The 15,988-nt window shown below is 44.6% G+C and overlaps 2 protein-coding genes and 1 pseudogene across 3 annotated transcripts; 2 read left to right on the forward strand and 1 right to left on the reverse strand.

Moving 5' to 3' along the window:
- Positions 1 to 510: 510 nt before the first annotated feature.
- Positions 511 to 3,503, reverse strand: LOC120674277. Its single transcript, XM_039955431.1, has 2 exons — positions 3,011 to 3,503; positions 511 to 768 (listed from the first exon to the last, which is right to left on the reverse strand). Exon 1 carries the CDS (start codon positions 3,427 to 3,429, stop codon positions 3,016 to 3,018), a length of 414 nt encoding a protein of 137 aa, XP_039811365.1. The 5' UTR covers positions 3,430 to 3,503; the 3' UTR covers positions 511 to 768; positions 3,011 to 3,015.
- Positions 3,504 to 3,918: 415 nt separating this feature from the next.
- LOC120674243 lies at positions 3,919 to 11,879 on the forward strand (annotated as a pseudogene).
- A 716-nt stretch (positions 11,880 to 12,595) lies between these two features.
- On the forward strand, positions 12,596 to 15,878 carry LOC120674239 (exocyst complex component EXO70E2-like). Of its 2 annotated transcripts, none has more exons than XM_039955385.1 (2): positions 12,596 to 13,060; positions 13,753 to 15,878. In XM_039955385.1, exon 2 carries the CDS (start codon positions 13,767 to 13,769, stop codon positions 15,591 to 15,593), a length of 1,827 nt encoding a protein of 608 aa, XP_039811319.1. In that variant the 5' UTR covers positions 12,596 to 13,060; positions 13,753 to 13,766; the 3' UTR covers positions 15,594 to 15,878. The 2 variants fall into 2 exon arrangements, with proteins under 2 accessions (XP_039811319.1, XP_039811318.1); XM_039955384.1 differs by having other exon boundaries at positions 12,748 to 13,060; positions 13,750 to 15,878.
- The last annotated feature ends 110 nt before the right edge of the window (positions 15,879 to 15,988 follow it).

The following is a 15,988-nucleotide window of genomic DNA, read 5'->3' on the forward strand; positions in this document are numbered from 1 at the left end:
GTTGCGGGCGTGGCTTGGCTAGGGAATCAAAGGGGAGTTGGGAAGGTTGCGGGCCGGACCAGCTAGCAGGCCCTTGGTCGGGCCGGGGTGTCGGCCAAGACTCGGCCCATTCAATCGGTTCTTCGTAATTTCTCCCGTTATCTAGAGACGGAGTCAGCCAATCAACCAAACACATTAATTTTCCTGGAGTTGATGAAGTAGAGTTGTAAAAACGTAGAGGTGCTACTCTTGAGCTATTTTTCTGAAACTGGAGTTATGCCAAACACTCTATAAATGTCTAGGGCCGGGAACTTCAACCAGCTTAAAATGTGCAGATTTTTGCTGTAGGTGTGATAGTTCAAGGACAGTATAATGTCATCACCTACTGCTCGATTGTTACGTAGATTTGGTCGGTGCTTCGCTCACAATTTTCTTGTCTTTTCTAAACCATGACTTGTATTTTCTAATTGGCACAAGCAATACCATGAAGTAAGTTCCACTTAGACTAAGCGAAAGGACAATCCGATATAGTGATAGTTTAATATCTATAATTTGAACAAAAACCTTCTGCATCAAGTCATAACATCCGTATCAGGTTGCAGAGTTTTGGAATTCAACTTGCAAGAAAGGTGCATCCGCTGAGGTCCACAAGTGCCAAATTATTGCAGCCATCATCTTTTACAATCAGAAACTTTTCACTGGGAACAAGAGAAAAAGGGATATTTAAAAATAGAAATGAAAATGGGCTTCAACATCAAGATGGGAGTTCGAGCACAGCAACGTAGATGCCTGCCAAACAAAACAGCAACAAATCAGTAATATTTCTTGCAACCCCTGTTTTAAAAAACATTTTAAAACTACGTTTAATCTTGATTAAACTCTAAACTTTGGCCTAGCGTTGCGTTTAATCACAGTGTCGTTTAATCACAGTGTCGTTTAATCACAAAAGACGTTTAATCTACGTTTAATCACAAAAAACTCTAAACCATAGGCTAGCGTTCACCTAGCGTCTAGCATTTTTTAAAACCTTGCTTGCAACATAACCGTATAAAAGAGGACAATAATTAGGCATGACTTCCACACTTCAAAGTTCAAATCTGGGATAGCCATTGTTTTTATGGCGGTAAGGCGAGGCGCGGTGAACCACCCCCTTCTGGACGCCTAGGCACGCTGCGAGGCCATACACATATCCTCAATTATAATTGAACAGCACAAACCTAAGCAAGTAGGTAACTGAACAACAAGCACATGCATCCGGCAGACACCATCACATCCACACAAAGCTATCTACTTATATATCAGATTAACAGCACTACAGAGGAACCTATGTCCGTGTGATGCAGCTGTGGGAGGGAGTACCAGCAGAGAGGCGGAAGACGACGATCGAAGGCTGTGTAGGCATGGAGTAGCAGCAGGAGATGATGCGTGCAAGCGGGAGCAGCTTGATGGAGGCAGGGCGCCACCGGATTCTAGGTCCCACTGCCACCCTCTTCTCTTCCCCCACTCTCCTCCCTTTCCTCCGCTCTCAATTGGCGCTGCAGCTAGGGGGCGTGCCCATGGGAGTATACACACACGATTTCCCGCGTGCGCACCGCTCCCTCTCCCTTCCCGTGTGTGCATCGCCTTTTCCCCTGCGCGCGCATCCGCCTCCCGCTTGTGTGGCGTCCGTCCGACGCTTTGGCGAAGACTTCCTGTGCGAGGCAAAGCCATAGGCAGGAAGGCCGTGGTGTACAGGACGCCCCGATTGGGAGCTCGCCTGGACGCCTAGGCGATGCCATAAAAACCATGGGGATAGCTATAGTTCAAACCTTCAAGGCCCAAACCTCAGCTAGTAGTTCAAACTGTCTAGTTTCATTGGGAACTAAAAGTTTTTTTAAAAAAAAGGATAAATAGCAACTGCATTGCTCCCAAAGTCCCAATGTAAATGTGTGCAAACTTCAGAAAATAGACTCCACTTTGCTGTGGTGCTAAAATTGCTATGCTAACATGACAAGCATTGACAAAAGATCCCAAGAGGTTATTCATGAAAGCAAATGGGATACTGCAGTTGACATGAAAAGCAGGTCGAACGCCAGAGATTCTGAACACAAGACATGAAATATTGCCTATTCATTGACTAGCATATTACAATGATAGCAGTTGACAACTGATGGACTATTTATCATGCAAGCTGACCTCCATATGAAGTTTCCTCATTGGTGGATGAAAATCAGCATACTACATACAAGTTTTGAGATTCTTGCGAGCAAAATCAGCACGCTACATATCAGCATACCGGACCAACCCAAACAGTGACAGTATCTATTGCCTTTAAGATATTTAAACTTTTTGCACAACATGGAAGAGCAACATGTGACCCCCCTCCTCCCTAAACAGATATTCCAGTTTCTGAAAATTGTTCATCTGATGTGGAAAGATTATGCTACAATTTTGTCACTGCAGTACACATCACAAGCTAAATTCCCTCCCACAACAAGTACCAAATCCCAAATATAAGATATAACAACAGAGGTTCCCTAGAGTGACAGACTGAAGTGAAGCAATTCAACTTAATGAAAATGACAACTCAACAGTGAAAGCTTACGCCAACAGAAATCACAAGCATTGACCAACTGAATTAAGAATGTAGGACATATATCAAATTACTAGCTAGCATAAACAGATAATCATCCCTCCATCCAGACTAATGCTGTAAAGATACTATCTCAATACTAATGCTGTAATCATGTCAAGTTCTGTAGCTTGATTGATATGAAACTATGCCTTGTATGACATTGCACGCCTACCAAATTAGCTATTCCATATGCAAGTATCAGGCAGCACGACATAGGCGTCACGCAGCAATTCAAGTGTACTCTGCCTGGGTAACTGGCTCGCGAGATAGCTCGTTTTGCAAACATGAATATATCCCTGATTCTAATCGCAAACCTGATTCTAATCGCAAAGAATGAACATCTGGGTAACTACCAGCAACGACGAAGCCCTAGCTGCAAGCACAGATCTAAGAGAAGCACGAAACAACACTCCTCACCTGGCTCACTTCTGGTAGCCTCCGCCCAAAGTGTTGTCGTCCTCCTCGACGGTGGTGTTGACGTATGGCACCGGGAAGTCCTTGGTGGGGTCGAACTGCTTGGCGGCCATGTAGCGCTCGAGGTCGGGCTTGCGGAGCAGGGTGCGCCGCACGGGCGGGCGGTTCCGGCGGCGGTCGCGGACGAAGTACTTGATGTCGTAGACGGTCTCCGGGTGGGAGGTGGGCACGATGGCCTTGTCGCGCTCATCGCGCACGGTGGCCGGGCACTTGACGCGGTACTCGAGCGCGCCAGGCAGCGCGCTGCGGTACTCCGGCGAGGCGCAGGGGCCCGTGATCTCCCACGGCTTCTTAAGGAACCTGCGGAGGCCCTGGAACAGCGACTTGCCGGCGCCGGCGGCGGAGGAGGCGGCGGATGCCATCGGGGTCGGCGCGATTGTGGGATCGACGGGAGAGGCGAGGGGGAATTGGGGAGATCGGCGATGCGGCGAGAAGCCGAGAACACGCTGGAAATGGCGATGGGCTCTGGACGGGTGCTGTTGGGCCGAGAACGTGGGCCGCAGATGGAACCTGGTGCCTACGCGGGCCGTGCGGAGCAGGCTCAGCCCATGCAGGCGCAGAAAGGCAGCAGGCCGACGCGGGAGCCCAGAAACCGCAGCAGATTCCCACGTTCGTCAGCGCGATCGGAGTTATGCCCCAGAATATTCCGTCAGCCGCGCCGGAAACGTGTAACCGCACGCGTCTACTCACTCTCACAGACGGGTGGGCCCCAGAGAAGCAGCGTGACGTTGTGGCCACTTGTCAGTGAACGGTAGCTTTGGTTGTAGGCCGCAGCCGTAGGGCGATCTCATTGGTTGGGGCGTGCATTGATTGGCTGGATAGTTGCTTCCGTTCCGTCGTGGTAATGGCGATTGAGGGGTGATGGCGTGACGGAAAGAAAAAGCGGGAGAGAGTGGAGACTGGAGAGAGGAGGGGGGGCTCAGGCGCAGGCACAGGCACAGGCGCACAGCACGGAGCGAGGAGCCACGCCGTCTCCGCTTCTTCTCCCCGGAAACCGTAGCTCGCTGCCTCGCTCGCTCACATATAGCGGGGAGCTGGGGGAGGGAAGTGGAGAAAGAAGAGTGTGGGCGAGAGGGGGAGGGAGCACCGCTGCACCATGCGCCCTTCTATCTGTAAGTGACCCTCTCCTAGATTGGCGTGCTCTTCCTGATTTTCGAATGATCGCTGTAGTGCTCGGCAACTGCCCGCCGATCTGATAAACCCGGTGTCTCTGTACTGATTGCTGTAGATGATTGGGCGTTCTCTATTTTTTTTAGCTTTGTGGGATCGCCTTAGAATTTTCAGGGGGGCGGCATTGAGTTGGATGTAGAATGAGCTTGCTCTGAATTGCCTATCTATTGCTAATGCTGTGTGTATTTGGTATGCCTTTCTGAGGTTGATACGGCTGGATTGGGTATAACGTGGATTTGGTGCCTTCGAGGCTGCTTAATAGGGGAATTGATGGGTTGATGGGGGCAAATTAGATCATGGTACTAATTTCACACTGAACTACTGAAGAGATATACTCTGATGTGTTAAGACTTGTTCTGACTTCATATGCCGCCCTATGTGGAAATAGAAGAGTTGAATCGCACGTTCTATTCTGAATCAACACTCAACGCGATTCGAAAACTTATTTTTTGTGAGGTAATGAAATTCGATAGGTGTGAGTTATGACCCCAAGTAGACAGTGGATGGAGGAGCATGACTGCATGACAGATAAGAAAAGAAAGAAAACTATAAAGTAAATGTAGATGATTTTTTTTCTTTCTTTTTAAACTGCAAGGAATCTTTCATTGGCTAAGGTTCCAAAGCACAAACATGCCTATTCTTATATGCATGTGCAAAAGAAGTAGAAAACAAAGGCAGTGACAACTAGGTTTGTTCTTTCTTTTCTTTTTCTTTTTTTTTTTGAACTGTACAGCGGGGGAGACCCCCACTGTGGTAATATATTAATATTAATAAAAATAAGTAAAAAAGAAACTGTACAAAGCATGGGGATGGCATGATCCCCATATAAAAAAAGAAACTTCAGATGCTACACATGGTAACTACTGTACAGAATTGACCCAATTCAGGAATTCCTCTCTACTGTTATCTTTTAGTCTGTGAGATTGTAACTTGGCCTCCTCAACGAAGTGGAAGGTCCATGAGTTGATGGATGGCCTGATGCCTTCAAATATCAAAGCATTCCTCTGTTTCCATATATTCCAGCAAGCTATAATAAAAATCTCCATGAAGAAACTGTTGTTGTTTAATTCTTGAGCTGTCTTCATCATTCTGAAGAATGGAAGGTTCTGATTCCATTGCATGCCAATCTTGCCCCAGCAAGCTCTACCAAAGTTGCAGTTGAAGAACAAGTGAAATGCTGTTTCTTCAACGTTCTCTCCATATAGCAATTGACATTCTTGCATATTCTATCCACACAGCTCTAAGCTAAATCTCTTAACCGATCTCAATGAGTAACTGATGTGCATATCTTTGATTGACAACCCTGACAGGATGTGTATTTGAACCATGATTAATGTTTCTGAATTACATATCCCCTTAAGCTGTGTTGTGTAGCTAATAGTTTACATATACCCTCATTCAAAATTGAAGCATTCTGCTCTAGCCCATGTATTGATTCGAAAAATTATAGTAGAAGTGTTACATATGACCCTGTTTACACACTAGCGGAATACAATTACAAGTGTTTCTCGCGAATGTTACAATCAAATAGTACTCTTCGAACTACAAAAAAGCACAAATATGATCTTATAGTTTTGTGGTCGCATATATCTAAAAAGCATGCAAATATGCTAAAAGAACATTTTAAACTTTCCCTCTACTTGCATTTGCATTATGCAGGTTGGTGTATCTCTAATTTATCTGCATCAACATCCCTGACAGGTTTTGTGCCTCCTTTTCTTCTGCTACTATTACATTTGGCATTTGCTAGACCTCTTTTTCCACTACCAAGTAAGACGAAGAATGAAGAGAAAAGGCCCTTGCAGACATTTCGACCATACAATATTGCTCATCGTGGCTCAAACGGGGAAATTCCTGAAGAAACAGCTGCTGCATACCTGGTACTGTTCAGAAAATTGCAATCACGTATAATTGTAGCAGGATTTCATTTTTCTATTTGCTAATGGAATAAGAATTTTTTTCATAAGCAGATACACCTAAACACTAAAGGGCCTGCAGATATTGATCACTGCATATGACTATTGAATTATGACAAGTTTATACATTTTTGTAGTGTACAAACAATATGGCATTATAAAATGAAAATTACATTTAACAGAGAAAAAAATCCTATTGCAGAGGGCTATCGAGGAAGGTGCAGATTTTATAGAGACTGACATCCTTGCTAGCAAAGATGGGGCCTTGATCTGTTTTCATGATGTTACACTTGATGAAACAACTGATGTTGCCAAGCGTAAGGAGTTTGCCAATCGAAGAAGAACCTATGAAGTGGAGTGGTTTAATGTTACTGGATGGTTTGTAGGTTTGCATCTTACAACCAACCTTTATTCCTTCACTCATTTTGTTGCCATTGTAATTTAAATATCTGCTACATGCCTGCATGAAAAGTAATTAAGCAATACAGATATAATAATGGGTGCAATGAGAATGATAAGTGTTTTGTTAATGGACTCGAACACTATTTACAGGAAATACATTGAAAGATTCAACTTCATGTTGCTATAATGGGTGCAATGAGAATGATAAGTGTTCTTGATTATTTAAACTAATATTGAAGTTTTGGTTTGCAGTGGACTTCACACTGGAGGAACTTAAAACACTTAAAGTGAAGCAGAGATACTCGTTCCGAGATCAACAGTACAATGGTATGGATACCCTTTGCATTTTTTTTATTATATTTGTGTTCATGTGATACTTCATCTTCGACGACCATGCTGTTGCTCTTTAAGGATCCTTGAAGCGATTATTGGCACATGCATTTGCTGAAATGCCCTGCTGGTGGTGGTTTATTTGCTGCTTACCTACAAAACATGGCAATGCACTGGAACAATTAATTTTTCATCATTTGACTGGCAAAATATTATCATTTTTTTTCTTCATGGGAGTATTTTGATATGTTTCTATTCGTTGTAAAGAACATACCCTGTTGTAGCTTAGTAGCTATATGAGTGCAATAATATTCTTGGAAGGGATTCTGTTGATTTAATTAGAGAGCTCAGAAATGTATAGGATGTGATTTGTTGGCTCCTTTTTCAATAACATTTCTTCCCATCATCTAATAAAATCTAGGATTCTTATTTGTTGATTTAGCATAGTTGTTCTTAATCAATTTCCTTTAAGAAGCCCTAGTTTATTTAGAACAATTACAGCTTTATTATTTTGTGTTTGACTTGAATAATGAGCTCATTTCCATGAACTGACATGAAATAGTGTGATTGGGGATTAACAATAGCAATCCATTGTTTTCCTGTCATGCAGGTATGTTTACAATCATTACGTTTGAAGAATTCATTTCAATTGCCCTAGACGCAGACAGAACTGTCGGCATATATCCAGAGATGAAAGATCCTGTTTTTATCAACAAGCATGTAAGTCCCCTTGTTCTTATGAAGAAATATGCACTTCATTATGATTTGCGGTATTCTCTAGTTATGTCACTGCCACCAAAAACTTCTGCTTAGAAGTTATATACGAACGTTCTGTAGAATGATCGTAACAGCTGCTGGTTGCATAGCATATCAAAGTAACCGTTATCTACCAAATGAACAGGACTGAAGATATTGCTTTATATCTTGTTTATGTCTCATAAAAAGAGTTTCTTTTTATCACAAACATGATCAATTTGCTGTTATGTTTCCGTCTTCTGGCACGAGTTGTGACACCAATGTCGTGGTTGATATGTCTTAACTAGTTATCCTTGACTATGATGAGCTGGATAGTGCAAAACTTCGTCATTGTATTTTTCCATCACAATGTAAGGATCTAACTTCTCAATTTCTGGTGTAACATAATGAGTTTGTGTTACTTTGCACAGGTGAAGTGGGCTGACGGAAAAAAGTTTGAGGACAAATTTGTGGATACCTTGCTTAAATATGGATACAAAGGTCAATACATGTCAGAGAATTGGATGAAGCAGCCATTGTTTATACAATCTTTTGCTCCTACCTCCATTGTACATGTATCAAAATTGATTGACTCTCCCAAGGTATTTTTGATTGATGATATAACAGTGAGAACACAAGACACGAACCAGGTACTAACCTTTATGTAACAGTGTCTCTGACCCTTTTGAACCAATGCTAAGAAAGAAAAACAGCTTGGATAGAAAAACCAATCCCTGAGATTTTGGAGTTCATTTTTTGCAACTTCAGTAAAACACCTTTGGAGTTTGGATATACTTATGTATGTCATTTCTCATTTGCAGTCATACTGGGAAATCACTTCAGATGACTACCTTGCATACATTGGGAAATACGTAGTAGGCCTTGGTCCATGGAAAGATACCATTGTTCCAGCTGCACGAAACTACTTGATGCCACCAAGTGATCTTGTTGCGCGGGCACATGCTCATAATCTACAGGTACACCATTTGTTTGTAACCATTGCAATTATCTTAAGTTCAGATTTTACATGGATTGTTGTAGAGTAATCGATGCTAGTTGGACCAACTTCCATTTGTTAACTGCTGTCTTCTAGGTTTGTCTATCTAAATGCATCTGGTCACCAGTTACCAGAAGTATCCTATTAAACGTCATGGCTGCCTTGTAGTTCTGGTATCATTTACATCAACTAAAACTCTGGCCAATCAGTGAATGAATTGGGTTGGGACACAACACGTCACGTAGCTGTCAACACCTTCAACAAAGCACAGCTCTTTTTTTTAAGGTTACTTACAGCTGTGTCCTGATCCTCACCTTGTCCTATGTGTTGAATTGGGAGGAATGCGCTCCATTCCCCAGTAATAAGTGGTCTAGTTTAGTCAAATTCTGGTTGAATTATAGTCACTTTGGTGAGCTCTCATTAAACCTGTGTTTAGCTGTGCATTACAGTGCAAACTTTCTGATGCAAATAACATGCGGAGCAAATTATTACTTTGCTATGCGCACCTTTCTTACACTTGGTTTGTCCCACAGAATGTGTTTCAGATAATATGTACCCCGAAACATGTTAAATGGTAGTCTGTTCATTTGTTGTTGTGCAGGTACACCCATACACGTACAGGAATGAGAACCAGTTCCTGCACTTCAACTTTCATCAGGATCCCTACGCTGAATATGATTTCTGGATAAACACTGTGGGGGTTGATGGTCTATTTACAGATTTCACCGGATCCCTTCACCGGTACCAGGAATTGACATCCCCACACCGGAAGGATGAGACCGCAAACAGCCTTCTAGTAAAAATTAGTCAAATGATCTCAGCATATGAAGGTCTGTGATTGTTTGTACTTGCAAGACTACACAAGTGTGTCATGGTGTTACTCGGACCTTGGAAGGTTAAAGAAACGAGTTGTTTTCTAGTAGGTAGTTGTTAGCACGAGTCGTACTTGATAGATTCTGTACCATGGTTCATGGTTCATTGCTCATCCAACGATGAACAAGTTGCCAAGTTGGCATGTGCTCATATCATATCATCATATTGGCCCTGTTTGGTTTTCTAGCGCTTAGCTAACTTTGACCGCTAATTACGGTATCAAACTAAGTCAATTTACAAAATCAACTCTAGAACCCCTTGCGCTAGGAACCTTGAAGAATCTAATGGGATCTTTGACCGCGTGATTATAGGATGGTTACTGTAACATCACTGGGGCCAATCATCGATTAATTACTATCATTAGATTCGTCGCGAAAAATTATATCCATCCCTAAAAAAATTTTACAAATAGACTTCGTTTAGTACTTTATGCATGCGGGATTTTTTCCTCAGCTTGCGTGCGCTATGAATAGTGGAGGGGATTATACCAGTTGAATTGGTTTCTGAATTGGATATTAGGGGTTGCACAGTCGTCCTGCAGTCGTACTCATCTGCCAGAGTGTGTTGAAATGTAACTGGATACTAGTGGTTCAGTGGTAGCATGTCCCTATCTGTCCTCACTGGGAAGGAACCACCTCTCTAGATAGACGCTCTCGGCTCTCGTCACCAATCTCCATGCAGCGGAGGATAACCTCAAGCTTCAAGTGTGGGAGCCGGTGAAGGGATAAAGAAGATTTCAGGCCACACAACCTGAGCGAAGGAAGAATGGAAACGGCGGCGGCGGCGGTAGCCCGGCCGCCAGAGTGCAGCTCCTCCGGCGGACTGCTCAGCGGTAAAGTCAATTTCCCAACCACTCTTATCCTCTGTTCTCTGCTCAAGTAGCACGCTGCACTGCACACCATGGCTCTCCTCCTCTCCCTGTTGAAGCATCAGTCACTGACTCATTGCATACAAGGGCCAACATCAACATGCCATAGTATAGTAGTTCAACTAACAAACTGTATGCATGCACACTAGATTGTTACTGGATTGGTGACTGATCTTGTAGAGTTTTTTTTAATCGGCATCTTGAACAAGTCATCTAGTCAGCATAATACAAAACTGTCCACACTTGTAACTTAGCTGCATCGCTGAAAGTCTAGGACGACTTCCGAGGGATATTGCAATTTTATTCTAGCAAGACCCTGCTACAATTTCATCGCATAATATCTTTGTGATTGGACTGATTGTGTGCACAAGCACAACCCTTTTGACCAGGAGTTTGCAAGACAAAGAAAATTAGTTTCGTCCTGCAGTTGTTAACCGAAGTAGGTAAGCTTTGAAAAACACAGACTAAACAAAGAAATCAAACCCTCCGATATTTAGCATCTTCCAGCATGGAAACGTTTGGAAAGAGGTTTCCGCTGATCCCCAGCTTTGGCACGGAAATCCTCACCTGGCTACCCAAACAGAGTCCACTTTTGACCCGGACAACCTTTCGAAAAAAAAAGCCCCCCGGGGGGAGCGGGGGGGGGGGGGGGGGGGGGGGCGGGGGCGGGGACTTCCTGGGTCATGGTGGAAACCGGAAAGGTCCCGCATGTGAAACAAAACGCTCTTCCACGAGTAGTCAAGCAGCGCTACCACTTCAAAGTTTTTTCTTGGCATTTTCCGTACACCCACCACTGCGCATCTGTACCTGACCTGTCTCCTCCCACGCAGGCAGGCGGAGGTCGCTGCTGCCCCGCCGGCAATCGACGAGAGCGGCAGCAGCGTTCCCGGCTAGCGCCGCCGCGAGCTTTTCCACGGCCTCGTTGAAGCGACCACCGGGAATTCAACGCCACGGACCCCAGGTCCAAGTCTTGCCACGGAGTGATTTTGCTCGAGCTACTGGTAACTTGGTCTCTACTGCAGAGAAAGTAACCGTCATTTTCCTCGGGCAGGTTTGCGCGGCGCGGAGGCGGCGAGCGGACATCCAGTCGGACACGTACGTGCTGATAGAGCCCGGCAGGGACGAGGAGTTCGTGTCCCGGGAGGAGCTGGAGGCGAGGCTCAAGGGCTGGCTGGAGAGGTGGCCGGGGGAGGCGCTGCCCCCCGACCTCGCCAGGTTCGACACGGTCGACGACGCCGTCTCCTACCTCGTCAGGTCCGTGTGCGTGCTCGAGATCGAGGGCGATGTCGGGTCCGTGCAGTGGTACCAGGTCGAAGTGGAATAGCCCGGGTTCATGGCTGTGTGTTCCTTCTTGCCGTCCTTCCTTGCTGGGTGTAACATGCAGTACCGAGCAAATTGCGAGGGTCAACTGGTGACGCATGTTTTCGCCAAGTTCTTGCTTTGGTTCGTTAGGATTGTTGTTCAGATTTGAGTTAAAAAAGTTCCGCCAGTCAAAAACGTAGAAAAAAATGGTAAGATCAATGGCTGGAGCGCTTTGATGGTGTGATAGCACCCCCAAAAAGTGGTGGGACCGGGGCATTTACAACAGGGCAGGGAGAGCTGGCGACAGGCAGTCGCTACTCGCTACAGAGCGCAAGCCGGGGTTAACCGAACCGACCGGTCCGGTCAAACCGCCGCCCTCCGGTAGCGGTTTACCGGACCGGTTTGACCGGTATCCGGTGGAAACCGTTTGAATTCAAATCCAAATTCAAATAAATTCAAAAAATCTCATGCAACCGGTTCCGACCGGTTTACCGGCTGGTTTGACCGGTTTACCGGTCGGTTTGATCGGTTTGAATTCAAATTCAAATTCAAAAGCTCCCGTGCAACCGGTTTACCGGCCGGTTTAACCGGTGGGCTTTAATGGGCCGGCCCATTTTTTTCTTTTTTCTTTTTTGATTTAACTTTAAATCCCCGCAAACTATACTAAATGAACGAATTTTTGAGAAAATTTAACACTATTAGATTCATTGCACCTTTAAGTATTTTTAAGAATTTTTCATTTTTTGAATTTAAATTTAAATTTTAAATCTTGGCCGGTTGGGTACCGGACCAAACCGGAACCGGGCCGGACCGGTTTGACCGGTAACCGGTCAAACCGGACCGGTTCCCACCGGTTTGGTCAACCTTGCTCCCATCCCACCAAACTCACCGCCCCCCCTCTCCGTTTCCACGGAACGGTCTCGTTTCCCGTTAGAACGGAACGCGATGGCCCTTGCCTGCTTCGGCGAGAGGAACAGGCAGAGGCAGAGCGGGCGGGGCACCGGACAGGAACAGGGGCGAGCGAGAGAGCAAGAGAGCGGGAGACCCGGGCGCCACGGCACCCCCGTCCCCATCCCCTCGCCGGCGTCTTCCGCAGACGCAGAGCCCCCTTCCCCTCCCCGTCGCCGTCGCTTCCCCTCGGGTTGACTTGACTTGTACTGTTCCACTTCCACACCACACCCCCTCCACCGCTCCACGGACCACCACCCCCACAATAATCGCATTCCATTCTCCTCCTCGCTTTTGCACTTTGCGCCTCTTCCTCTCTTTCCATCTCCCCATCCCTCCGCCGGCCTCTCTTCCTCGAGCTTGCTTCGGTCCGAGGTCTGAATCTGTGATCCCGGAGGTCCCGTTGGCGGCCGCCGGAGTACGCGAAGAGCGGGAGCTCCTCGGTGCCGGCGGTGAGTCTCTTATCCTTGCTTTGTGAGGGGTTCTTGCAGAGTTCCTTATCGATTGCTTCTTGTGTGTCAGTTAATATCTGCTCGAGTTTGGTCTCGCGCTCTCGCTTTAATACCAGATGCTTTTGGCCAAATTATTTTAGCTATTTCTTGCTCGTGTGGGCATTTTTACCCCCAAGAACTGCTTTAAGCCTCTAGCTAGTGTGAGAACCTGCGCAAACTGTTCTACGAAATAAGAGGACCCTGTCCTGTTCTTGCTGTTGACCCAGAACAAACTGGGTTATTAAACCATCGGGCTGGTGGAATCTAATCTTATATGATCAATTTTTTTCACCACTGATTTTGTTAAGAAAGAAATAAGGAAGAGAGAAAAGGGAAATGACTACATGAAGACCAACAGGATAATTAGTCCCTATCACCTTTAACTGTGAATTTACATTTGTTTACCTTTTTTTTCAATTTCTACGTCTCTTTTGCTATTTATATGTCTGTGCTTGCAAGTTTCAAAGATGTTCTGCTTGAAAAGCATGTTTGTTTTTTCTGGATCAATGTTCAATTGCTTACTTCCATTTATTCAGCACTTTATGATTTTTATTATATTTAGCTATTTGCATCAGTAGCTTTCAGAAATTCAATTATCAAGTCTGAAGTATATTGGAATTAGACCTGATCTTTGTGTTAAACATATGAAGCAGGGGAGGTCCATAACATGATGGCTGGAGAGTTGGTTAAGCAATACTCAAACATCACTCTGGGAGAAGACAGTGAGATATGTGATATTAAACATGCGCTTAAGGCATTGAGAAAGAAGATCCTTACTTTGGATTTTGACAACTCCGTGCATGTCCATGATCCACAGGACTCATTTGAGTACTTGGAAGTGCTGTACAAAATCAGACGACTTTCTGAAAGGTTAAGGGGCTTGGACCCTTGTGGAGAAGCCAAACAGCTGAATGAACTCACTGTGTATGCTAATGACCTTTCTGAAATGGCAATGGCAAGGCTTGAAGAGGAATTTGTTTATCTTCTTACACATTACAAACAGCCATTAGAACAGGAAGTTCTCTCTTTTCGCTCTACAGAGGATGGCAGTGTGGAAGACTTCTCAAGCAGCTCATTCAGTGAGGAACAATCAGAAGGGAAGGCAGCACCAAATGATATCATTGGAGGACCGGAACATTTTGTTCCTGATTTGATTCAACCTGGTGCACTCTCTGCTGTCAAGTCCATTGCTAAATTTATGTTCCTGAATGGCTATGATAAGGAGTGTTGCCAGGCTTATATAAACTCACGGCAGAATGCAATAGATGAGTACTTTGGGTCTCTTCGTCTGAACAAGCTCAGTATAGAAGAGCTTATGAACACAAGTTGGTACAAACTGAATACATTAATAAGGAGATGGAACCGAGCAATGAGGGTTTTTATCCGAGTCTACCTTGTAAGCGAGAAGCGCCTTAGCAATCATGTCTTTGGTGAACTTACAGATTCAACTGCAGACTCGTGCTTCTATGAGATTTCATTTAACTCAGTCATGCAACATCTGAGCTTTTATGTATCTGTAGCAATTGGTCCTCCTAAAACGGAAAAGCTTTTTCGTTTGCTCGATATGTATGAGGTCCTGAATGATCTTCTCCCTGAAGCTGAATCCCTGTTTGAATCAGGATATGATGATATAATCTTGAATGAGTATCATGAAGTGCTACTTCAACTGGGAGAATCTGCAAGAAAGACATTTGCAGAATTCAAGTATGCCATCCAATCATACAGTTCATCAAATGCAGTGGCTCGTGGAGAAGTGCATCCACTTACAAAGTATGTTATGAACTACATAAGGGCTCTCACAGCATACAGCAAACCTCTTGATTCACTTCTCAAGGACACAGATCGAAGACACCTGCATCTTGCTTCTGATATTCAGGTGATGGCAAACACATGTCCTAATTTCACAGCAACAGCTTTGCATCTACAGTCTGTTGCTGCCATTTTGGAGGCAAATCTTGAAGCTGGGTCTAGATTGTACAGAGATGATCGGTTGCAGAACATCTTTATGATGAACAACATCCACTACATGGTCCAGAAAGTGAAGAACTCGGATCTCAAAAGTTTTCTTGGTGATGACTGGATCCGGATCCACAACAGGAAGTTTCAGCAGCAAGCTATGAGATATGAGAGGGCGTCATGGAACAATGTCCTCTCTTACCTGAGTGATGATGGCTTGTGTGCTGCTGGTGATGCTGCTTCTCGCAAAACCATCAGGGAGAAGATAAAAAATTTCAACCTGTCCTTTGAAGAGGTTTATCGAGTTCAGACAGCATGGTCTGTCCCAGACGACCAACTTCGTGATGATGTCCGGATTTCAATATCCCTGAAAGTTATACAGGCCTATAGGACATTCGTGGGAAGATATTCAAGCCTCCTTGATGGATCAAGGCATCGAGATCGTTACATCAAGTATAGAGCCGAGGATTTGGAGACACTTTTGCTTGATCTTTTTGAAGGAACTCAAAAGTCACTGCAGCATTCTTGCCGAGTTTGAAGCTTCAACAACCTCAGCACCCTCCACCTTTTGGTTTTCTTCTTTGGTTTGCATTAGAATGGTACAGTTGAATTATTATAGTGATGTATTGTTCTGCCCAACTTGCATCGGTTTGCCGTGTCTTCACGGCTCCTCTTGCTGCATAGAATTCCTTGCAACATTGCAAAAGTTCAGAGGATGTTAGGAATAGCAATCTATTGTTCCCAAAACTTTGGTACCTGAGTATGTATAGTTTCTGAATGTTTTGGTAATAATACAGTAATCTAGCATCCCTGATCCGTTTAATGACTTTCCTGCACTAAACGAGATATGTGCTGCTCTACCGTTTCAGAACTGAATAGATTGCTTCATGGAATACAGAAGTGTAAAGTATGAAAGCAGCTCATCACGGTTGA

The sequence above is a fragment of the Panicum virgatum genome, chromosome 5N, assembly GCF_016808335.1.
Source record: "Panicum virgatum strain AP13 chromosome 5N, P.virgatum_v5, whole genome shotgun sequence".
In the NCBI taxonomy this organism is placed as follows: Eukaryota; Viridiplantae; Streptophyta; class Magnoliopsida; order Poales; family Poaceae; genus Panicum; species Panicum virgatum.

Coding starts and splice junctions, on each gene's coding strand:
- LOC120674277 (XM_039955431.1), bottom strand. CDS start 3,429: ATGGCATCCGCCGCCTCCTCCGCCGCCGGCGCCGGCAAGTCGCTGTTC.
- LOC120674239 (XM_039955385.1), top strand. CDS start 13,767: ATGATGGCTGGAGAGTTGGTTAAGCAATACTCAAACATCACTCTGGGA.